General features: G+C 30.6%; 12 protein-coding genes across 12 annotated transcripts; 6 read left to right on the top strand and 6 right to left on the bottom strand.

Annotated features, from left to right (window-relative positions):
- Positions 1-497: 497 nt before the first annotated feature.
- On the bottom strand, positions 498-1,772 carry BX663DRAFT_531840 (B-cell receptor-associated protein 31-like-domain-containing protein; the record flags this gene model as incomplete). Its single annotated transcript, XM_051530409.1, has 7 exons — positions 498-731; positions 844-919; positions 995-1,125; positions 1,335-1,376; positions 1,477-1,536; positions 1,631-1,654; positions 1,728-1,772. The coding sequence occupies 7 exons, from the start codon at positions 1,770-1,772 to the stop codon at positions 498-500; spliced, it is 612 nt and encodes a 203-aa protein (XP_051381378.1).
- On the bottom strand, positions 1,462-2,589 carry BX663DRAFT_106710 (HSP20-like chaperone). Its single transcript, XM_051521480.1, has 3 exons — positions 1,728-2,589; positions 1,631-1,654; positions 1,462-1,536 (listed from the first exon to the last, which is right to left on the bottom strand). Exon 1 carries the CDS (start codon positions 2,535-2,537, stop codon positions 1,911-1,913), a length of 627 nt encoding a protein of 208 aa, XP_051381377.1. The 5' UTR covers positions 2,538-2,589; the 3' UTR covers positions 1,462-1,536; positions 1,631-1,654; positions 1,728-1,910.
- Positions 2,590-5,443: 2,854 nt separating this feature from the next.
- BX663DRAFT_514303 (uncharacterized protein) lies at positions 5,444-6,543 on the top strand. Its single transcript, XM_051528288.1, has 2 exons — positions 5,444-5,603; positions 5,727-6,543. Exons 1-2 carry the CDS (start codon positions 5,456-5,458, stop codon positions 6,338-6,340), a joined length of 762 nt encoding a protein of 253 aa, XP_051381376.1. The 5' UTR covers positions 5,444-5,455; the 3' UTR covers positions 6,341-6,543.
- A 598-nt stretch (positions 6,544-7,141) lies between these two features.
- On the top strand, positions 7,142-9,201 carry BX663DRAFT_487551 (NOL1/NOP2/sun family-domain-containing protein; the record flags this gene model as incomplete). The annotated part of the gene is made up of 3 exons (XM_051524752.1): positions 7,142-7,660; positions 7,736-9,086; positions 9,158-9,201. 3 exons carry the CDS (start codon positions 7,142-7,144, stop codon positions 9,199-9,201), a joined length of 1,914 nt encoding a protein of 637 aa, XP_051381375.1.
- A 125-nt stretch (positions 9,202-9,326) lies between these two features.
- BX663DRAFT_514301 (uncharacterized protein) lies at positions 9,327-11,201 on the bottom strand. Its single transcript, XM_051528287.1, has 6 exons — positions 11,118-11,201; positions 10,975-11,035; positions 10,862-10,919; positions 10,069-10,802; positions 9,898-10,005; positions 9,327-9,820 (listed from the first exon to the last, which is right to left on the bottom strand). Exons 4-6 carry the CDS (start codon positions 10,711-10,713, stop codon positions 9,707-9,709), a joined length of 867 nt encoding a protein of 288 aa, XP_051381374.1. The 5' UTR covers positions 10,714-10,802; positions 10,862-10,919; positions 10,975-11,035; positions 11,118-11,201; the 3' UTR covers positions 9,327-9,706.
- Positions 11,202-12,072: 871 nt separating this feature from the next.
- On the top strand, positions 12,073-12,665 carry BX663DRAFT_514298 (uncharacterized protein). Its single transcript, XM_051528286.1, has one exon. It carries the CDS (start codon positions 12,394-12,396, stop codon positions 12,583-12,585), a length of 192 nt encoding a protein of 63 aa, XP_051381373.1. The 5' UTR covers positions 12,073-12,393; the 3' UTR covers positions 12,586-12,665.
- A 55-nt stretch (positions 12,666-12,720) lies between these two features.
- On the bottom strand, positions 12,721-14,468 carry BX663DRAFT_487548 (uncharacterized protein; the record flags this gene model as incomplete). Its single annotated transcript, XM_051524751.1, has 6 exons — positions 12,721-12,913; positions 12,976-13,181; positions 13,244-13,335; positions 14,119-14,168; positions 14,285-14,350; positions 14,416-14,468. The coding sequence occupies 6 exons, from the start codon at positions 14,466-14,468 to the stop codon at positions 12,721-12,723; spliced, it is 660 nt and encodes a 219-aa protein (XP_051381372.1).
- Positions 14,469-15,247: 779 nt separating this feature from the next.
- BX663DRAFT_106537 (endoplasmic reticulum-based factor for assembly of V-ATPase-domain-containing protein) lies at positions 15,248-15,986 on the top strand. The gene is made up of 3 exons (XM_051521478.1): positions 15,248-15,361; positions 15,432-15,683; positions 15,752-15,986. The coding sequence occupies exons 2-3, from the start codon at positions 15,462-15,464 to the stop codon at positions 15,878-15,880; spliced, it is 351 nt and encodes a 116-aa protein (XP_051381371.1). The 5' UTR covers positions 15,248-15,361; positions 15,432-15,461; the 3' UTR covers positions 15,881-15,986.
- BX663DRAFT_106538 (uncharacterized protein) lies at positions 15,987-16,472 on the top strand. The gene has a single exon (XM_051521479.1). It carries the CDS (start codon positions 16,093-16,095, stop codon positions 16,369-16,371), a length of 279 nt encoding a protein of 92 aa, XP_051381370.1. The 5' UTR covers positions 15,987-16,092; the 3' UTR covers positions 16,372-16,472.
- A 17-nt stretch (positions 16,473-16,489) lies between these two features.
- On the top strand, positions 16,490-17,965 carry BX663DRAFT_514294 (RNA polymerase Rpc34). Its single transcript, XM_051528285.1, has 5 exons — positions 16,490-16,690; positions 16,762-16,839; positions 16,918-16,988; positions 17,058-17,379; positions 17,471-17,965. The coding sequence occupies exons 1-5, from the start codon at positions 16,577-16,579 to the stop codon at positions 17,879-17,881; spliced, it is 996 nt and encodes a 331-aa protein (XP_051381369.1). The 5' UTR covers positions 16,490-16,576; the 3' UTR covers positions 17,882-17,965.
- Positions 17,966-18,082: 117 nt separating this feature from the next.
- BX663DRAFT_514290 (uncharacterized protein) lies at positions 18,083-21,491 on the bottom strand. The gene is made up of 2 exons (XM_051528284.1): positions 20,846-21,491; positions 18,083-20,771 (listed from the first exon to the last, which is right to left on the bottom strand). Exons 1-2 carry the CDS (start codon positions 21,433-21,435, stop codon positions 18,194-18,196), a joined length of 3,168 nt encoding a protein of 1,055 aa, XP_051381368.1. The 5' UTR covers positions 21,436-21,491; the 3' UTR covers positions 18,083-18,193.
- A 334-nt stretch (positions 21,492-21,825) lies between these two features.
- On the bottom strand, positions 21,826-23,467 carry BX663DRAFT_456865 (mitochondrial biogenesis AIM24-domain-containing protein). The gene is made up of 7 exons (XM_051523872.1): positions 23,305-23,467; positions 23,194-23,250; positions 22,901-23,044; positions 22,661-22,828; positions 22,273-22,587; positions 22,126-22,202; positions 21,826-22,069 (listed from the first exon to the last, which is right to left on the bottom strand). The coding sequence occupies exons 1-7, from the start codon at positions 23,338-23,340 to the stop codon at positions 21,847-21,849; spliced, it is 1,020 nt and encodes a 339-aa protein (XP_051381367.1). The 5' UTR covers positions 23,341-23,467; the 3' UTR covers positions 21,826-21,846.
- Positions 23,468-23,726: the final 259 nt, after the last annotated feature.

Here is a 23,726-nt window from a genome sequence, read left to right as displayed (position 1 = left end):
ATAATCAAGCTAGGTATAGATGTGAATGGCCGAACAAACATAATTTAAAAAAAAAAAAAAAAGGATTTGTGTTATATCCATTTATTGGTATTGAAACCAATTCTTATTGTTCATATTTAATATAAAAAAAATGTTTCATAAATGATAGTTAGCACACCTACAAAAAAAGCGTGTATCCAATTAGAATTCATGATTCTTCGGTAGAATTGACAGCTTTACAATAACAACAACCGTGTTATCTAGCTTTCTCTTCTTTCTACTAGCCAAAGTTTGTGTCAGATCTTATATGAAATAAGCTCAAAAGTGGGCACGTATAATTCTATTCTGTAATTTAAATAATTGTCTACTACTACTACTACTTTATTTCTTTCAAAGCATATCTATGTTTCATTACTGAAGCATAGGATGATATTTAAACATGTTCATTTTTAATTAGATATACTATTTTACGTAATATCTTTATTTAAACATATCCTACTATTCAAATGTGGTATATTTTAAATATCCTTTTTTGCTTCGTTGGAAGAAGACAATTCCTTTTCTAATTGATTGAATTCATCAGCCAAACGATTATATTCTTTAGCTTGTTGATCAGCTTGTTTCTTTAATGTTTCATAGTCAAGCTTTTGTCTTTTTAATTCTTTGATTTGTTCAGTCAAATTAGCAACCTTATTTTTATATTCTTCTTCCATTTCGATTAATTTTTGTTGGTCTTTAGTTGATTCAAGGTTCTAAATGAAAAAAAAAAAAAAAAAAAAAAAAAAAAAAAAAAAAAAAGAGAGAGAGAGAAAGAGAAAGTTAAAGCTTATAACTACGTGTTGATTTAAATTAATAATAATTTACCTCATTCTTAGCCTTCTTTAATTCTTCTTCTCTTTGTAATAAGTTTAAAACTAATGTACTCGTTCTTTCCAAAATTCTACACAATTATAGCAAATAACATGTGAATTATTAATATTAAAAAAAAAAAAATTAATATCGTAAACTTCCTTACAAGGACAAGAAGAGAGTAAATCCAGTCAAATAAAGATTTCTTTGTGTATAAAACTTTTTAGCCTTAACACTAGTTTCATAGCCATAATCATGATGATGTTGTTTATCCTCTTCTGCTTCAGTATCAATACGCTGAAGACGGTTCACAGTATCTAATATTCATCTTAATATACATGTATATATGTATTGGTTATGTGTTTCATAAATTTAATTACCAATAAAAAGTACAAAGATAAATCTATTGATAAATATGATATTAGCAAATACATACACACACACACACACACACACACACACATATATATATATATATATATATTTATATGAACATTTGTTTATACTTGCCCAAAGATAATCTTGAGGAGATGTAATCCCTTTACCATCTATACATACAAATTAAATTTAACGTTAATTATTCCATTATATATAAATATGTATATTGTCATTATAATAGAATAAAATATATATAAATATGTAATTTACAACTGGAGATGTCGAAGCAAACTTAAGCATGGCACGACGCCAACGAGAAGGTAAAGGAAGCTATTTTACATAATTAAAATGAAAAAAAAATTAATTAATTTTCTCGAGATTGATGACCGAGATTTCTTCTCTTCATTTGTATATTATAACTTACAACGAGAAGACCAAAAAGAATCATCTAGATTACATTTATAAATAAATGGAAAGTTTTTATTATTTTCAATCTTTAAAAAAGAATGTGATGTATATACCTCAGTAACTAATATGCCAAAGGTAAGTGTATAATAAATGGTCATCTTTTATAAAGGTAATAATAATAAATAAAATAAAAAGAAAAAGAAAAAAAAAGTTAAAAGTATCTTGGCATAGTCATGAATAAGTAGTATGATTTTTATTATTATATTCAAACTCCACAGTCATTTTATTATTATTATTTATTCAATATGAATTTCTTGTTTGGCTTGATCTTGTTGTGTGGGCTTTGGAATGGTCACCTTAAGAATACCATTTTCAAATGAAGCCTTGATTGTATCTGCTTGAATAGGTGTAGGGAAATCAAATGATCTAGAAAATGAACCAGTAACAACACGCTCTTTAACCCACCATTGAGGAGAAGAAGCACGATCAGTTGTTGTTGCTGCAGCAGTCTGTTCAGTTTCCTTCTTGTTGTCTACTTTCTCATTATTTTCTTTTACTTCTTCTTCTATAGTAGTAACAGTTGACTTTGATTCTTGATGTTGTTCGTTGTTAACAGAACCACTCAAGACAAGAGTCTGATCGTCTGCTAATTCAATTTTAATATTCTTTTTATCAAAACCAGGTAATTCAGCACTTAATTCATAAGAATCAGCTGTCTCGACCATATCAGTGGGTGGATAATAGTGGCTACCAAAGAAATGAGAATAACCAGCGCTTCTTGATGGACTGCTACTTATCAAGATAGAAGGGCTACCTAATAATGAGCGACGAGTCGTATTAAAAAAGGGATGGTCAAATACAGCCATAGCACGTTGCATATCACGGAAGGCATCTGAGAACAAGCGTTGACTAATAAACGACATTTTTTTTTTAAAGAAAATAAAAGAATAACAAAGATGAATTCTATTTTTTTTTGGAATCGACTTGATACTTGAGCTTTTTATATCTTTACTTGCTCGCTTATTCTACCAACTTCTACTTTAATGTAGAATTTGCTCGAATTTTTTTTTTTGTTACTAATACTAGAATGATTGATTGGATATTATGAATCTTGTTCCTCCACATTTTGACGCATAATTTTTCCGAAACAAAAAAAAAAAAAAAATAAAAAAATAAAAAAATAAAAATAAAAATAAATCCATAACAACACCAACTGCTGCTGCGAACGAGTAGTAGGTTGAATTTTACTATTCATTGTAAATATCATAGACAATCTACACAGTCGGTTGGTATATGAAAAGTGATTTACCTTACTTAAGTGTTGACGAAATTATATTCTTGTGGTTTTTATTTGCGTAGCCAACAAGGATATTGAAAGTTTTTTCTTATTTCCGTAGTTGAGAACAAATTTATTTTCTCGTCCTTAGCTTACTTTCAAAATTAAAGCAATTTCGTAGCAGTATAATAGAATGGACATCATTACTGCTGCTGCTGCTGCTGCGAAAGAGATTAATATAGAGAAATAAAATACAAACCAAAAATAAGTATCATAAAGAGTTAGAGGTGAAACAAAAAAAAATAAAATAAATAAATGGGTAAAGAGGAGGAGTGACTGAAGAAAGTTTCTTGTTAAGATTAATGTTGAAGGCGGATAACTATTTGAACAGAATGTATATGCATATGCTCTAATCATATACAACATTAACTCGCTTTCATTCAAACAATAATAAATATAATCATAAGGGCTCTTGGCCAATAGACGGTAATAAACTAGAGAATAACTTGATCTAATATAGACAATTATTTGCAAAGAAGAAGAAGAAAAAAAGAAACATTCAATCAAAAGACTGTATTCTAAAATTCAATATTTTAGTAGAATGCATATAATAAAAAGGACACAGAGTTGCACTGTCACTATTATTTACTCATGAAGGGATGCTTGACACAAATCATAGAAATGTGCATAAAAAGTGTATACTGCTTGCAATAATGTGTGTGGAAGAATGTGAAAGGAAAGTTATTCATGATAAACATACATTAATAATACATTTTGATTTTAGATTACTTTTCCTTATGAGAACAACTGACTTGACAAAGAGAACTCGATTAAATACACAGTCAAGCTATGAAATTACATTGGCATTAAATATTACATAATAACACTAGACATACCTAATTTTCAAATATGTATGATTTTTTTTTTAGCTTGAATTTATAGTAAAAATGTCATATATTCAAGGGGTAAATAATATACACCTTTGATCACTCTATCAGAGGCATCGAACAGTAGTGGAGATTGACTATTGTTTGTCTGTTACTGGGTTTGAAAAGAAGAGAAGAGGGAAAGAGTATGGGGTATATGAAACATGTATATAACGCGGACTGTCAAGATGATTTTAAAAGAAAAGAGCCAACGGTATACATACTTGTATCTAATTTGCTCTTATTGCACTTTTTCAAAATATTCATTGCTCTCCTTTTTGTATCTCTAATGATTCATCAAAGGAAGATGTCCTCTTACATAAATGCAAAATATATTTATACAGAAATAGGATCCTTTACATGCAAGGACATTTATCATGTTTGCCGATCCTTCTTCATATCTTCAATTATTGCTGAATACATAATCATTGTATCTATAGATCACTATTGCAAGACTTATTTTATTACCTCTCTACTCTGTTTAAATGGAAAGATACGGCTCCCTTGATAGAGGCTCATTTAGTAAAAAGAAACAATTGTCTTGAAGAAATTAAAAAAAAAGAAAGAAAAAGAGATATTTCCTTAATTGTAATTATGAAGGTTCCAAAACTGACATAATTAACTCATATAGCGTACATCTTTATGGACAATGAACAAATTGGTCTCAGACACTGTTGTACACCATTCAACTTAGTAAAGATATTTTTTATCTCAGGTTGCAAAAGAAAGGGCAAATTATCAATTCCCTCCTTTTTTTTCTTTTTTTTTTAATTTCATCATTTATGAACACGGTAAAGTTTTTTTCTTTGATTTCTTTTCAAAAATGCTATTGTTAGAATTTTGATTCGTCTCCGAAAAGATCTTTTGTCAAAAAAGAAAATAAAATAAAAAAATAAACTCATACTAAAACCAAAGTAAGCAATTTTATTTGTGGAGAAGATAAGCAGTGTAATAAATAGGATGCATCTATTCATATGATAATGATAAGGCGATGCATGTATACAAACAAGAAGTTTGAAAATAGTGTAACAGCAATTCTGATAACATGTTATCTTTTTAAATAATGTGTATATATAATTTTTTTCTTTTTTTTTTCTTTTTTTTTTTTTTTTTTTTTTTTTTTTTTTTTTTTTTTAAAAAAAAAAAAAAGAAAAAATTAGATGAGTGCCACTACTTTTATCATATGTCAAAATAAAAGAGAATCTCCGAATGTATGTTTGAAGTTTGTCATAATAATAAAGTAGAATTCAATTCTAAAAATATTTACTTCATATTTGTTTATCCATTTTTTTCGTTTTGCTTGTTTGCTTTTTTTTGTCTTTTATTTGAAAAAAGTAAACAATAAAATGTTGTAGTTTATAACATGAATGTATTCTAGTTGATATATCTTTATCATTACTCTTTAGATTCAAGTGTTTACTTATTTTGATTAAAGAAAGGGATAACGTCAAAATAAACGTAAATAAGAGAAAATTGAATAAATAAATTTTCACATGTTAATGACTTCATGCTAACTAACTGAGACCAAAAAAAAAAAAGAAAAAAAAAGTTGTTATTATAAAAATACATGCGAAATCAACTTTTTTTTTCCCTTTCTTCTTCTTCTTCATCATTATCATTTAATAAGAAAAAAAAAACAATGACCAAAAAAACGAATAGCCGTAATAATAATGTAAACGAACTTAACAAGGATGAAACAAATCATACCTTGCCTGTTCTTGAAAAGGCCGCTCCAATTCCTACAAGTAATCCAAATGATGTACTTGAAAATGATGTAGAAGTACCAGGTAAAAAAAGAGAAAAGACAGATAGAAAGAGTGTGTGTGTGTGTGAGAGTGAGTGAGTGAGTGAGTGAGTGACAAGAGGAGGAAAGGACCAAGTATATAATCTAACGTATTTATTTTTATTAGATCATTCTGTTGTTCAGCCTTCTGAAGCAAATAAGAAACCTGATGAATTTTCTTTCTTTAAACGTCTTATGTCTCTTCCCTTGATTCGCGATGGTTCTTCTATGGTTCAATACTATGCTAACAAGAATACACTGAGTCGCTATGCTTTAGATAGATTGGAGTCCTCCTTTACTTATGCTGTTACTATGGTTTCTCCTTATACTGAAAAGTATAAAACTCAACTTTTAAAAGTAGACCATCTAGGTTGTCAATCTCTTGATTTAGTCCAGAACAAACTTCCCATTGTCACACAAACTTCAACTGAAATCTTGACGACCGTGAAGGAATCTCCACACAAGGTCTATACTGAAATTAAGGATGGTATCAGTCATGCGGCCTCTATTCCTGTTACTCGTACAACCCATTGTCTTCAAACCTTGATTGACTATTATCTTCCTCCTATCAACAAAGATGAAAATAATAAAGTAGAAGGTGACGCAGCCACAAAAAAGGGTAAAAAAGGAAAGAAAGAAGAAGAAGATCATGATGACGAAAGGAATGTTAGCTTAACTCTTTTAGCTAATGAAGTCAAGGACAGGTTGCTATCACGGTTCAATTATATCGCTGCTGCATAAAAAATAAGAGCAGTTCTATAAACCACTAATACACATTTATCTATCTAATATCACTCCTACGTAACTTCCCCTCACTCATTCTTTTCTCTATCTTTCCTCCCTCCCTTCCCCCCAAGAAAAAAAAGAAATTAAAAAAAAAAGTTATTACCATCATCATCAGATTTTATCTTGTACATGTATAAAAATATATGATATTATATACAAATATGTATATAATAAAGAGACAAAAAATAAAATAAAATAAAAAGATAAACGTTTAAATTAAAATGGTATCCGTCATATTTAGTATTATTACATTCTTCTTGTCATTTATTTAATAAACAAAACTATAAAATGGTGTACTATATTCCCTTATAAAATAGGGAAAGATACGATCTATATCTATTCGTGGTTATTATTTGTTGCCATTTATCTCGAATAAAAAAAAAAAGGGTTATATTCATTACACATGTTTATTATTATTATACAATAGAATTTACAAAGGTTCATTTTCTTTTTATTTCATTAGTGAAGTAAAGGATACTACTATTAAAAAAAAAAAAATTGAATTATGATTATTATGAAACTTTAGCTTTTGCAGTAGTAAACTGATGGACTTATTCCTGTTCATTACAGAAACAATGAATTTGAAATAAGCCACGAAAGGTGGATATATGTGACTAGCTTGTGACTAGATTTATCTTGCAAGTAATTTTCATTGAACCTTAAAAGTCCTCATACATCTTTTAATTTTTATTTTTATTTTATTTTATTTTTTTTTTGAATTAACCATTTCGTTTTAATTACTCGAAAAAAAAAAAGATGGGATATAAAGCAAAGCACAAGCAACCTGATCCTGAACCATTAGAAAAAAAGCAAAAGAATGGCCTTTCAAGACGAGCAAAGGCCAAACTTAATAAGAAAGCTGCTGTAGAGAAAAAGACAAATAAACGTCAACATGTCGATGAACCACCACAGAAAAATAAAAAAGTAAAGACAACAAAAGCCGTTAAAGAACCTGAAGAAGATCTTTGGGATAATCTTGAAATTGCTTCTGATGATGATGACGATGTAATTGATGATGAATTTGACATGGACGAGTTCGAAAACTCTAATGATGAGGAAATGAATGAACAAGTAGAGAATTCAGAGGAAGAACTTGAAGAGGAGAGTGAAGAGGAAGAAGAGGAACAAAACCTTTTCCCCAAGGCTGAAGGTAATTTCCTTGGTTCTGATTCTGAAGAAGGAGAAGAGGAAGAGGAGGAAGAAGAAGAAGAAGAAGAAGAAGAAGAAAATGATGAATTCGACCAAGATGAATTTGATAGTGATGATTTAGTTGAAGTATGTATCTATTATATACATAGACATGTATTTTTGTAATCAAAAATATTAAACTCTATTATCTATTTATTTAAGGGTGAGGGCCTTGACGAACGCAAATCTCGTATGATTGAAGCTCGTGCTGCTCGTATTGCCGCAGAGGCTGAAGCAGAATTAAAAGAACAAGCTAATCAAGAAAGTGAACTTGAAGAAGATGAACGTTATGCCTTGCCTGAAGGGGATGAAAATGAATTGATAGCTGATGTTACAGTGGTTAGTCAACGTATGAAGGATATTGTTCATGTACTTAACGACTTTAAGCGACTTCGTGATCCCAAGAGCAGTCGTCAAGATTACGTAGATCGTTTAATTAAAGATATTGCAAGTTATTATGGTTATTCAGAATTCTTGGCTGAGAAACTCTTTCATCTTTTCCCCGTCTCTGAGGCAATTGAATTCTTTGAGGCAAATGAAGTACCTCGTCCTGTGACGATTCGTACAAATACTTTAAAGACACGTCGTCGTGATCTTGCACAAGCATTAATTAATCGTGGTGTCAATTTAGAACCTATTGGTAAATGGAGTAAAGTGGGACTTCAGGTGTTTGATTCACAAGTACCCATTGGTGCTACCCCTGAATACCTTGCAGGACATTATATGCTTCAAGCTGCTTCTTCTTTCTTACCTGTCATGGCATTAGCACCACAACCTAATGAACGTGTACTCGATATGGCCTCTGCACCTGGTGGTAAGACGACGTACATTGCAGCCTTACAAAAGAATACAGGTATGGTGTTTGCCAATGATGCCACTAAAGATCGTTTAAAGAGTTTAATTGCTAATATTCATCGTTTGGGTGTCAAGAACGCTGTTGTGTGTAATTATGATGGTCGAGAATTCCCTAAAGTCATTGGTGGTTTTGATCGTGTCTTACTTGATGCACCCTGTTCTGGTACAGGTGTTATCTCTAAAGATCCAGGTGTTAAGTTGAATAAGACTGAAAAAGATTTCATTGATATCCCATTCCTTCAAAAGCAACTTATTTTATCTGCTATCGATTCTGTTGATGCCAAATCAAAGACAGGTGGTTATATTGTTTATTCTACATGTTCAGTAACGGTAGAAGAGAATGAAGCTGTCGTTAATTATGCATTATCAAAGCGACCTAATGTTAAATTGGTTTCAACTACACTTGATTTCGGTCGAGAAGGATTCGTTTCATACCGCGGAAAGAATTTCCATCCTAGTCTTAAATTAACACGTCGTTTCTATCCTCATGTACATAACATGGATGGTTTCTATGTTGCCAAGTTCAAAAAATTAGATAATAAATACGATAATGTGAAGGACGATGATTCCACAAACAAGAAGAATGATAATAAGGAAGATAAAGAAGAAGAAGCATCTTTAGCATTCAACGAAGAAGAAGATGCTAAATATATTGAAGGTAAAAAAAAAAATAATAATAATAATAATCATAATCTACAATTGTGTTATTCACATTTATTTATTTATTAGAAACCAAATTGAAGCAAAAGAAGAAGAAGGGCTTCAAGAAATAAATATACACAGCGATTATAAACACCAATATTATATATATATATATTTTAATGCATTTTATTTGCTTTCTTTTTTTTTATATAAGTAAACTTAGTTTCATATTTAGATTTTATTATTATTGCTATTAAAACAAAAAAAAAAAAAAAAAAGTGAATATAAAAGGGAATGATGTCTTGACATGTAAATTGTTATTAACTTGGGCATTTTAAATAAAAATAACAGTACAAAAAAAAAACCAGCCCTACCTTCAAATTTTTACAAAGACAAAAGGATCCTTGAACAGAGTAACTGGGGAATTCTACCCTTTTCTCTCAACAACATAGAGATCAAGGATATTGAAGTACTGGTATTTATTAATTCAATTCTACTTTAATTATTGCAGTTGCAGCTTTCTAAATAACAAGGAACAACATGAGATATTTGCTATAGCTCCCAACTAACCTTTTCTCAACTATTGACTGTTCCTACATTATGTCTCAATTCATAATACTGCCCTTCTACTTTTATTTAAAGAAGGGCATCTACGATTTTTTCCATTTGTAGGAAAAAATCGATATGCATTTTTATAACGATCTGTAGCCATTTCAGGTCCATGTCTTTGTCAGCATTCATTACTTTCATCTAAAAAAAAAAAAAAAAAAAAAAAAAAAAAAAGAATATTAGTATTCGATTTACTTTATTTAATAATGAAAACTTACATAATTATAGCGCATGCTGACATATACTTGTTGAAAAAATGGTTCATTTTCTTTTATTATTACTTTGCCCTGCTTAATCATCTCTTCCTTGATCATTTTAATGATAAGCTTTTATAGCAAAAAAAAAAAATAGATTAGAACTACAAATAAATAATATTATGAATTACTTACATTCTTTCTTTCATTATAAATTTCTCGAGTAATTGGCAAACAATTATTTTTTTCTTCTGGTTCATTTACAGAGGACAATAGTGGTTCTATGGAAGATACTTCTGCTACTGTCGCTGAAGAAGGAGATGGATGTTTTGCTTCATGTGGGGGTATATATTTTGATGATAGTAAAGAAGTAGGACATGAATCTTGGGATGAAGAAGGGTGCACTTTTGAAGAGGATCTTTGTTTTGATGGTAGTGACTTTATGGATCTATGACTTTCATCAGTCACCTGGCTTGGATTTATTTTGCTATCAGTTGTAGTCATTTGTGACGGTTCAGTTGGAAAGAGGGAGGGAAACTGAAGACGCGTACTATTTTGTCTAGACATCGTTTTACGTCTTTTTGATGCGTTTTTAGCTTCTGATATCAAATCACGTTTTTGACCTACACTTCCTTCACCAATACTTTCAAAAAGATCAATATCTTTAATTTTATTATAAGGAGGCAAGATTTCAGCAGAAGAAGCCATGTATTTTGGAATTCGAATGCAATTATCAGGACCCAAGATATCAAATAGAGCGTCTTCTTCTTTGTCTCTATTAGGATAGTCATCAAACCTAGCCATTTCATAAGCAGTGAAATGATCAAAATCATGAAGCATAAAATGAGCATATATTTGGATTTCGCTTTCCTTATTATCACCATAAACGATTAAAGGAAGAGGTTTTTTTATAGGATGATCTTCTGTACCTAATAATTTAAGTATTAATTAAATAAAAAATAGGAGTTTCCCATTAGGGGATACTTACGATTTACAGGGCAAACTTCAAAAAACAAAGCCTTTTTTGTTTGACCGCTAGGATTAAACTAAAGTAAAAATAAGCAATTATGATATGCATTTATAATTTAATTTTTTTTTTACCCCTTCATTAAATAAAGTTGAAAAAAAGTTCAACGTATCAATATCCTCATCAAGCTGAGTACTATTTATAAAAGCATTAAAAAAGAAAAGAAGAGAAGAAAAGAAAAGAAAAGAATTAAAAGCAAAAAAGAAGGACAACATACACTTTCCAACGGTTATGATCAACATTAAAAAGTCTAGTTGACTCAATATTTATGAGTGACTCATATTTAAATTTAACTTCATACACTTCCTCAGAAATATCAGGACAAGCAGGGCTTATGCAAATATCTTGATTAAAAAAAATAGTTAATAACACATATATTATTAAAGCATTAAAATTATACCTTTAAATAATTTTTCTTCATACATTTTACATTCTATAATGCAATTGATGAATTAAAAAAAAAGAAAAAAAAAAGGGGAAAACAATGTTTAATTATGAAATTAACATCTCTTACTTTCTTGTAAAATAAGTGGACCAAAGAAGTTACAGTCTTGAAGCATTTTTGTTATTTAGTTAATAAATTTAATAAATAGATAAAGTGTATAAGTTGGTTTTTTTTTTTTTTTTTTTTTTTTTCTTTTCATTCTTTAATACTTTTTGTAATAAATCACATGAAAAAAATGTTGTTACAACAGTCACTTTTGTAAATAACTTAATTCATGACATTTCATATAAACTACAGCTTCCATATAAGAAAGAAGATAACAGTAAACATTGATTTGCTTTCCTTACATATAAGAAATATCAGGAAATAGTTATTTTATAAAGATAGAATCATTATGAGTTCAATATTCATTATTTTGAAAGTAATAATAATGTTGTATAGGGCAGTTTTTTTTTTTTCTTTTGTGTAAAGAAAAGTAATTCGAATGCATCGCTTCTTGCCAAATAAAGACAACTCATAAAGTTAACTACGATTAAACATTTCTATTTTTTATTATTTATTTTTTATAAAGCGAACCTATGAGCACATCAATATCTTTGTTATATTGGATTGCCCAGGTCAGTTCAGATTATGCGAAAAAAAAAAGTTATCTAAAAACCCTCTTACGGGACAAGAGGTAAAAAAAAGGTAAAGGAAAGGAAGAAGAAGAGAAGATGAGAAAGAAAGGGGAAATATTGCTAACAAGTTTAAAGGGACAACCTAGTTGATCTACAGTATTTTAACTTGAAATTGAGAACGATTTTGTGTTATTTTTTAGATTAAATGATCTTTTCAATTTAGACAAATGTATTTTCTTTAGATGTATCATTATTTATTTAGACAAGTGAGCAATTTATTGAGATCTCTTTTGTCTAAATTCTAAAATCAAATGAACTTTATTCACTACAACCCTACTGAGGAGTCTTTCTTAGACTAGATTTAGTATGGCAATATTGAATTGATCGGCGAGTTCAACATTATTGTCGAGGATGAGACACAATCAGTGACGATGGAAGAAGTAGTAGACAGTCTTGTTGAGGTTTTCAAAGAGGTTGCCATCATAATATCTCAGAGATACAAAAAATATGGAGAGGGCCAGGTTGACCATTTCATTAATTTAGTTCAAGAGTTTAGCTTATTAATACCGAAAGAAGCAGAGCAATGTGGTATACCTTGTAGCTATGCTGAAGCTTTCAAGTAGAGTACTGTCCCTACTTGTCAAGATTGGATACGGCATGCTGAGATGATTTATTGGGACAGACGTTTGGAAAGAGAGGTTGGCTTAAAATAGTTTATTTTGTTTCAATAAATTGCTCATTTGTCTAAAAAAAAAAGGTTACCCTGATTTATAAAGACAAAAATGTTGATGCTCTACTACCTTGTTCATGCCTTCCAACAATGAACGTATTTCTTCTAATAAAGCAACATCTTTTTTGTTGCCTTCACTTGTAATTTCTGCCCATTCGTCATCAGTAAAAAGGCTTTTTACTTTTGAGTCAGATATATCAAAAATGAACGAATGTATAGCACTACTCAAGTAAAAGATTTTAATGAGTAAAAACCTTGTGCTAAATTGAATGAATTACTTTACTTTTCTCGTTCTAAATCAGATCCATAGGAATAAAGGATATCTTCAACTACTTTTTCAGAGCGTAATTTCCATTTCTTATCTTCTTTCATTTTTTTAAAACAGTTATCGAAGATATCAAAGGAGCTATTCGTTAATAGCTTAATCCTCTCTGAAGATCCAGAAGAAACATTAACTGCATCCGAGGAGTTATCAGAAGTTTCCATGTCCTGAAAATAGAAAAAAAAAATTACTAAATTGAAGATCAACATATCGATCATCAGGTCTATACCTTTACTTGGCTTGATGATGGCTCACTTATGCTAGTTAGATTTTCCGTATCTTCTGGATTTTCATGAATGCTCGCTTGTACATTGCTTGTGTCTTTGCAATTATTTCTTCAATAGTGACGACGAAAACCGTTGGTTGTTTCAAATTGTTTATTACAAAAACATAAACATTTTGAATTACTCTGTCTATAAATGATTCTCGTTTCACCTGTAATAATGCTAGATTCATTTTCAATAAAGTCTATAGATTAATATACCACTAGGAAGAACAATCCTCAATGATGAAGAATGATGATCTCTATTATGAGTATTAAGAGTGTTTTGATTTGTAAAAGATATGCTACAGATGTTACAGTAAAACATGTGAAGAACGATTAAGTGTGTTATGATTGAAGTTGTATTAAAAACTAAGTTAATAGAAATAGAAAATCATTTATTAAATAGTAAAGAGTGCATTACACGCCACAGCATAATATTCATTATATAACATTCAGTTTTAATAGCGGTCATTATTAGAGTATTCGAGTATTAAAATAATAATTATGTTCGTTGTATTATGTGATAATGAGAATTCAATATGATTATGATTGCTATATTCGATTACATAATTATTTATATATGCATCTATAATATTAAATATCGTTATGTAATAACATCTTAGAGGATGATGATAATAATAGTGGCATATTCACTGTGAATTAATATTAACGCGTTGCTTACCCCAGAAATAATAATTGGGTCTATTTTTTAGTAACAGCGACAGCTCAGAGAGAATAAAGATAAAAATAAATCTTATTACAAGCAGAATTGTTTGGAAGAGAAATCTATTCCGACAGAGGCCCAAATATAATTTATGGATATATCAAAAGCATCTTACGAGCTTCAAATGAAGAAGAGGCCAAAAGCAACGAAACAGAAGCAAAAAGGCTACTCAAAAAAGACAATACTAATTACAAACTTAAAAAAAAAAATGTTTGCGCTTGAGTTTTGCATATGCCAATAATAAACTACTTTTGCTTTCCTACAGGAAATGGATTACTTACTACACGACAAACAATTCCCCTCTCCACTTCTTGACCCAGGCAGGAAATGACTCAACCAGGTTGTCCCTTTAAACTTGTTAGCAATATTTCCCCTTTCTTTCTCATCTTTTCTTCTTCTTCCTTTCCTTTACCTATTTACCTCTTGTCGCATAAGAGGGTTTTTAGATACTTTTTTTTTCCACATAATCTGAGCTGACCTGGGCAATACAATATAACAAAGATATTGATGCGCCCATAGGTTCGTTTTATAATAATAATAATAAAAATCAAAATGTTTAATTATAGAATAGTCCGATGAAAATAACCAAGATATAGTCTTGAATTATTGAAAGGAAATGACTAACAGGTTTTATTTTATTTTTAAGTAAGTCGTTTTATTAGATGATTTGATAGTCTTAGTTCATGAATAATTGTATTATTTCATAAAGAATTATCTAATGTCCATCTCACAAAACTGTGTTTAGTTTAACCTCATAATACAGTTGTCGACCATCGTCATTAGAATAATCAGGGCCTCCTCTTTTATTTAACCTCAGAAGATTGACTGAATTTCAATTAATTGAATTTGTATTTACTGCTCATCCATTCCAAGGAGAACATTGCAACAAACATTTCATGATACTGGTAATTGTTGTCAACCGTTTCAAGTTTTATATTTGGAGAAAAAAAAAATTGAAAACGGACGTTTAAATTATTACATAATATTTTATATTACATATTTTTTTCATAATGTGGCCAATAATAATATGCTTCTCTTTTTTTTTTATTTTAAATGGATTTCCAACTTACTCAATCTATCCAAGACTCAATCAGATTAGCCTTAAAGAAACCTGATTTTCCTATCAAATATAAAGAGGAAGCCGAGCGATTAAAGGACTTGAAACTTGATGCACAAGAAAAGTATCCTGTTTCTATAGATTTAGTTGAACATGTATCAAAATCACTAGGTTATATACATATATAAACTGAAACTTCTATACAAACATTTTATAACTAATCTATTATTGAATACATGATATAGATATTTATTTTCATGAATTAATTATTGGTAGTGGTCTTTATTTTCCACCAAAACAAGTTAAAAAACAGGAAAGTAACATTTGCAAGTTGACTTGAAATGAATGTCTCGTTAATTTTTTTTTTTTAAAAAAAACAGGACCCTAAATTCCTGGCATATATGGAAAAACTGCGTGCTGAACAACAGGAACGAGAATATAAAGAAATGGTAGCAAACGTTGTCTCTTCAGACGATCAAAGATTTAATTTAGGAATCAAGCCTAATGAATTGAAAGAAATCAACAGTCATATTGCAACGATCTTTAATATTTTATTTTCAATGATTGCTGTTTATGCAGCCGTATATAAAGTATCAAAATCAATCGTAAATGATTTTGGTTTGGTAATAACAAACAAACAAAAGTGAAGTGCTGGATTGATTGAAATTTGATTCCCCTTTTTTCTTTTTAGCAAGTATTGTTTGGTTTAGGTGGTGCTTTTATAATAGGAATAGTTGAGGTCATTCTGTATGTTAAATATGTATCTACTGCTACTTTTAAAAAGAAAAAGACAAAAAAGGAAAAAATGACGAGTATCTAAAATGGGTTGCTACTAGAAGAAGAGATAGAGATATGCTTATGTAATACGACTGAACATCCTTATCTATTTTATCACAATGATATCATTTTTATAAGATTAAATATTTCATCCACCAAATGAAAAAAAAAATTAGTGTAATTATTATATAAACCAAGATACAATAAAACTATGCTATCCTTTTCCCTCTTTTAATCATTTATAAACAAAACAACATGCAAGCCTCAAGTTCTTTCTTACCTATGGAAAACCCAACAAGTGGATCTACAGTAACTGATCCAGGCAAACCATTTCAATCCCATCCTAAACAAGAGGAAGAAATAAACGCTGCCATGGGTTCTGATAATGCAGCTGACACGTCTACTCTTCAAAGCATTAAAGATAGTTTACATGATATAAAAGAGAATGTCAAGGAAACTCTTCAACGAGATCATCCTCGTGGTCAAGAATATAAAAAGAAGCCACAAGATGGAATGACGAATCCAATGGAATAGATTATTAGTTTAAATTGTATATTTTCTTATAAAATTAAAATAAATAATATTCATATCAGGAACTCTTTTTTTTTAAAAAAAAACAAAAAAAAAGTGACTCGTAATTTTACCTTTTTTTTTTTTTTTATCCTTCATTATAAGCAAAAACTTTTTTTATTATTACTACTTGTGTTAGAAACAAGTTGGGGGGTCATTAAAGAATAAAATGGATGAAGCACGCGATGTAACAATGTCTGATGTTCCTAATGGAGAAGAGGCACCTTTTGGTTTATCTTCAAATGAATGGAAATTCTATCAGTATGTTCGTAACTCTCCAAAGGTAAAAAAAAAAAAAAAAAAAAAAGTGTTTTCTAAGTTAAGGATATTTTATTAAATTTATAATTATGTAAGGGCGTTAAATTTACAGATCGTCCTGATGGCATGGATGTTCAAGAAGCTTACTTAGCAATGAATGCTTTATTAAAAAAAGTAAGTTGTATAATTTTTATTAAAAAAAAATTAATATATACCAAGTTATATGTGTTTTATATTGAAAAAAAAAAAAAGAATACTTTGGAAGTTATTGTCCTTAATGGGGAAAATATGTTAAAGGCCATCGATCTAAGAGATGCAGAAAAGTAAGCATAAGCTTTTAAAGGAGAAAGGGGATGTATACAATTACTGACGTTATATATATTTATATATAGAGCGAGTAAATTAAATGACGATGCACGTTTAGTTTATAATGCCATTCGAGCTGCTGGAAATACTGGTATTTGGACAAAAGATTTGAAAAAGAAAACAAATCTTCATACTATCGTCTTGAACCGTACACTCAAGTCTCTGGAACAAAAGCATGAAATTAAAGCTGTTAAACATGTCAAATATCCTACTCGTAAGATTTACATGTTATTTAACGTGACTCCATCAAGCGAAGTTACAGGTGGTGCTTGGTACACAGATCAAGAATTAGATGTTGATTTTATTGAAAGTTTGAAAACTGCTTGTTTAAAATATATCATGTCAAGAGTAAGTTGTTGTTGTAAATAGCGAACCTAAAAAAAAAAAAAAAAAAAAAAAATTATAACATTTTTATTTTATTTTATTTCTTAAAAAAAAGAGCTTTCCTCGTATTGAAGGTGTACCTGACGCTGTGTTTGGTGCTGATCACGAACATTATCCTACAGCTGCAGAAGTTAGACGGTTTATTACAGAATCTCGTATTTCATCCATTGATTTATCTGTTAAAGATATCACGAGTCTCTTGGATGTTTTGGTTTATGATGGCGTAGTTGAAAAAAAGCTGCCTTTTATGGTAGGCATGGATGATTTCAGTGATGATGAAGATGAGGGTGATGATGCTTCTATTCAATGGTCATATAAAGCAGTTAGAAAAGCAGCTACTCGTTTGCCCATTGAAGCATTAACAGAAACTCCCTGTGGTAAATGCCCTGTATTTAGCTTTTGTGTTGAAGATGGTCCAATCAGTCCAATTACTTGTGAATATTTTAATACTTGGCTAGACTGGTAGTGCTTTTTTTTTTCTTTCTTTCTTTCTTCAAAAGCTTTATATATAAATATTTGTAAATAGTATATACAATTTTTTTATTATTATTTAGAATCAGTATAACACGATAACAAAATAAAATAAAATAAAATAAAAAGTTGCAACTAATAGAAGGTGACCCCTCTTTCTCTCTCTCTTTTTATCTCTCTCTTTCTTTTTTTTTCATGTATATCTATTATTTTATTCTATTAAGGAGGATAGATGATTATTTATATGTGTATGTTGCGTATTGTACGTTTAGGAATTAACAAAGAGTGTTTGTAGCAAGAAAGGAGATCAAGATGATTCATATCGATTCCAATCCTTTGTTGCTGCTTTAAAAACATGTTGCCCCATTAACCTCGCAACTATATCACCCATGGCCTCTTGTTCAACCACAACTTCAACAGACCCAGCTGCATACGTATGCCAAAATACTTGATGTTCTGCACTTTGTCGATTAGCTACCGATTTGGCACTCAACTTACAAAGCTCCTCATAGTTCCTCTTCCATCCTGCTGTCTGTTTTGTTTGAAGCATACGTCTTGCCATTTCAGCTGATGGTAGAGAAGCAGGTAAAGAAGATTTCGTACGTAACGAACATGCCAAGGTAAACAAATAAAGGTGAACAGCAGCTGCCATCTCCTTACGATACGAGTTGATAGGCGTCATGATCGTCCGTCGTACACTCTCGGTGATAAACGATTGTGCCTTTTGAATATGTTGAATCCAATAGAGAATAATTCGCTCGTGGTCCAAGATCTCCCTGTATTCCTTGATAGGGAAGGGTCCCTTTGTTAAGCGTGGCTCTGTACTAGCGAGGACCAACATTTCCTGGATCACGTGTAGTTGATTCATGAGTAACCCCTGATCTCTTTGGCATTCTTCAAATGTAGATCGATAACGGTAGGAGTTTGTGTTCTCTTGGCATACCAGTGACACAACACGCGAGTATTGAATACCTGTTGCAATCAAGAGATCAGCAAGACTTTTCCTTAACCGCTTTCTTGCCCATACCGGCCATACCAGTTGATCCACCAACATGACGACAATAATAGCGAAAAGGGCGGTAACGGTTCTTTTCCAGACAGGACTAAAGATGGATTCCTTGTAAAAATCAGTGTAGCCTGTGTTCGTGATCACGGCCAAGGTCAAGATAGAGATGAAGCCAATACGCGGGTAAGGTGTATTAAACAGGAAATACCACATTGGGATTTGAAAGACGAGAACAAGGACGGCAACGACGTAAGGATTTTCATTTCGATGACCGGCCAGGAGAGCAAGATAACCACAGACGGCACCAATTATTGTGGCCACCACTCGATAAAAGCACTGGATCGCAGTAGAGCCTACCGTGTAGTTAAAGACAACCATGGCTGACAAAAGAGCCCATTGACCATGATTGTTATTATAAAAATCGTTCAGACCCTCTATCGGTAAAAAGGCCATTAAAGCTAAAAGTTCAGTTGTAATCGTAAATTTAAGCGCATACCGTGTAGGTGGATATTGAAACCATTTAGAAAGATGATAGAGCCATCGGTTCCAAATATGTTTCCCCTGCGCATGTTGTAAAGGCTCTAATTCGTTGTTTTCCATTTCAAATTGCTCTTCATGATTGTTTTCTTGGTGTTCATTTTGTTCAAACTGATAAGGATTTACTTCGATTCTGGATACAATACGACTTATATGGCGAGATATTGGAATACCTCCATTATCATCATTATCATCATCATCAGCATCTGAACACTTATTCTTATTTATTATATCAGTAGAGCGACAGGGTGTGGATCTTTGACGACCATTCCCATGTTGTTGCATGTCTTGCAGTTGAAGCCTTTCTTGATTATCTAAAACGACTTTTTCTGAAAGTGATTGTGCAGCTTTATTTTCAGAGGAGCCTTTACTGAGCCATCTTCGTAAGGGGACTCTTGGGAAATAAATTCGATTTATCCACCATCTCTTGGAATTAGTCTGTAGTACTAATTCATCTGCATATGTCTGAAGTTGAATTAATTCTTTACCAAATTCAATCAACGTAAAGATAACTGTAAAGACCAAAAAATGGTCTTCACTAGGGACGCTATCGGATTGATCATACTCTTGTTGAAGTAAAAGCTCAGTTTCCTTAAAATCATTTAAAGCAGCCCTCAAATCAATTCTTGTTTTACTGCTATGAATAAGATGATTCTTTGTAGATGTGTTCATGGAGATAGCCTTATGTTCGACAAGTTGGTTTTCAATTTGTTCTAGTGTAATGGTACAGGCATCCAGGAATCGCTTTAGAGCGGGTTGAATGGTGGATTGTAAACGATCAATGATTTTGTATTCACGACCTTGTAAGACAAGAGTATCCCCTGATAAGATACTGGCTTGAAATAAATCCTGACTTGCAGGTAAAGTTGTTGATGATGATGACGTTGTTGTTGTTGGTAAGATGGGTTTAGATAGTTGATGATAATAATAATGGTTGGCTGTCGAAATCGTTTGTTTCTCATACTCATCATCATTCATGATGACGGATCGTTTCCTTAAATGATTTAAATGAGCGTTCACCTTCTTTTCCAACATGATCCTCACTTCTCGTTTGATAGCCAATGAAAACCCTTGCAAGTTTTCAGAGAGATGATTTAATGAGTTGACTAAAGGTCGATAACTCTCTGGTGGATAATAAGAGACAATGATTTCATATTTCGCATCCTGTCGAGCAGAGATCATTTGAGCAATATCTTTTTGAAGTTTATTATTTAAATTTTGTAATTTTGTACTTGATGCAATATCGCCTGCCATAACACCCGAATCATCATTTTTTAATAAATCCTCTTGTACAAATGATAAAACATCTTTGATTGAATTAATTGTCTGTCCAATTGATTTTCTAAAAAAAAAAAATATACAAGTATATAAAATTAGTAATACAATTATATTTTTTCGGTTCTCCCTACACTTTACTCTGCTTTTTTCGCAGCTGTCTCTGGCCAAAGCACCAAGTTCACTATCAATGCAACGGCTCCACCAATTAAAACAGGATATAATGTTTGTATGGCAAAAGCAGCTTGATAATGTCTATCAAAGATCCCACCTGTGATAATAAAGAAGGGCATTGTAAAACCTTGTAAAGCTGGTATATAAAGTCGAGGGTATCGAAGTCGAAAATAAGCCATCATAAAGACACAGATACCAAAACCAATTGCACCAATTGCGCCCGCACCATATTTATACAATCCTATTGATTGTTGCTGTTCTACATAATAAACTTGATTGTTATAAAGTGAACATAGATAAGCTACAAATCCACTCCAGATAGCACAAGGGATCATTGTCAGAATATTCAAAAGCATACCAGCTATTTGACTTCCGGCTGTCCCGCTTGCATTAAAAAATAAGGTACCAAGTGGTACAAGATATGGCGGTTTTCCAGCATGTTTATAGACTGCAGGAATTAGAACAAGAATGGTGCCTATTTCATAAGCTACTGTACATTTAATGATTGTTTTCCATAATTCTTTTTTATTTTTAAAAAAGTTTAAAATTGATTTCATTTTTTTTTTAAAAAAAAAAGAATAAATGAATAATAGGAATAGTAATTAAAAAAAAAAAAAAAAAAGAGGAAAGGAAGGGAAAGGGAAAGAAAGAGACAAAAGAAAAATAATTGACATACTGTCTATACTCTTAGCGGAAAAATAGTTTCTCCACCAATCACGGCTCGCGCCGAAGAATTTGCTATTTAATACTAAAACATACATTATATATTCTATTCTGATCTATATAACATAATAATTACTGCAAGATATATAATTTTTTTTTCTTTTGTCTTTTAATATTAAGTTGTGCATTTATAAATAGAAGAGCTCAGTTTTTAGAAATTAAAATTAAATATATTATGCATACATGTATTAAGTGTTATTTATGATGTATACGCGTATAAATAAATAAATAAATAAATAAATAATTTATTCTTGTTTAGCTGGAACAAAGCTTACATCACCTTTATGCACTTCAGCATAATAAGATGGATATCCATCTACAGAAGATTTTTGAGCATATCCTGGATGTTGCTTTTTCTTGGTAGTAATCTGACTAATTGTGTCTGAAGGAGGAGCAGGGAACATATCAATAGTTTGTTGATCAAATATTTGACGAGCAGAATCATTTATAGAAGTCAAAGCATTCATTCTATAATAATAATAAGGTGAGTGATTTATATACACAGTAATAATTACATAATTTACAATCTAGATGTTTCAAATCGAGGCTCAACCCGAGAAGCTAAATAAAAGTCACCAGGACCTTTTAATTTAACAAAATCCTAGTAGATATATACATAAAATTTAAGCTTATTTTTCTTCTATTTTCTAAATATCCTTCACACAACTTACAGGTGTTCCCAAAATAAGATTAAAAATATATCTGGAAAGTCGTTGTACATATTGTAATTTTGGTTGAAGTGAAGGGCTATCAACAATGTTTCTAAATACTTCATATTTTCTCAAATGAGATCGAGGTGAAGGTACAATAGATTGCTTTGAATGTAATTGAGTTGGATTTGTACGTTTATCCCACATAATTAAATTACGAGGATTAGCCTTATACTCTTCCCCTGCTGCAAGTGAAATACGATAAATGCCGCCATAATGACTAATAGCTAATGTACCTGGTCCACTCACAGTATGAACTAGTTTATTTATTAAACCCTAACCATAAAATATATCTTTTATCAGTTACTATTTTTTTTGAAGTGTTACTTGATAGTACAAATATATTTACATTTTCACTAGAATTTATGCCTAAATCCATAGTAACTTTGTTTGTTTTTGCCAAAAATGCATCACGTCTTAAGATATATTTTGAACTGTTTTTTAATTCAATTATAGCAATCTCTCCTAAACGCTGAGGTGTCAATAATAGATCTCCTGGAGCATTTTTGGTATAATGCTAACAAAAAATCAATAAGAAAAAAAAATTTTTTTTGGTCATATAAACATACTATATAACATTTTGACATACTTTTTGATAAAACATAGCATCGCCAACCAGCTTTTTGCCAATAGATTTAGTAATGTTTTTATCAAGTGTCAATTTAGAATTGACTCGGTTCGAAGATCCAATAGCTGATCCAGTAGTTGTAATAATTTCTGTATCTGCAGGTAACTATAAAGGAAAAACACATATACATATATATATAATCTGAATTACTTTAACAATATTGGTGATCATTCCTACCTTAATCAAAAGTGCTGATCCTATATTTTATTATTATAGTTAGTTCACAATTTAAAAACTACATCATTACAACTTACCAACGCCAGAAGATATAATTTCAAAAATAGGCTCCTTTTCATTTTCCGTATGAACATCTGTTACTTTTTTTTTTCAGTTTATGTTATCAGTTATAGAATAGATAGTATTACCTTTGCCAATTTCTGAAATAGTTTCTGTGGGTCCATTCACGACATGTTGAAATGGTTTCAAAGAACGATCAATCGCTTGTTGCTGTTTTTGTTCATTAAATGCCAATCCAACATAGTTACGACGATAAGTTGGTTTTAAATTATTGAATAAAACACGTCTATACATTTTATAAATTTAAACAAAAAAAAAAAAAGAAAAAAAAAACATAGCCATATAGTGATGCCTTTTTAACCCCGGTGCATTATTTTTTTTTTTTTATAGCGCAATTTCAATTTTATTTTTATTTTTATTTTTTCTATTCTTTAATTACACAAATCTATAAAATAAAATAAAATGGCTAATGTAAAGTTTTCAAATGTACTTACTTTCTCGTTTACATTAAATTAAATAAAATAATACAAAATAGCATCAACAATCTATG

The sequence above is a fragment of the Cokeromyces recurvatus genome, assembly GCF_025118155.1.
Source record: "Cokeromyces recurvatus strain NRRL 2243 chromosome Unknown BX663scaffold_18, whole genome shotgun sequence".
NCBI classification, from domain to species: domain Eukaryota; kingdom Fungi; phylum Mucoromycota; class Mucoromycetes; order Mucorales; family Mucoraceae; genus Cokeromyces; species Cokeromyces recurvatus.
The sequence above is the reverse complement of the archived record's forward strand: the minus strand, read 5'-3'. Positions and strand labels throughout refer to the sequence as shown.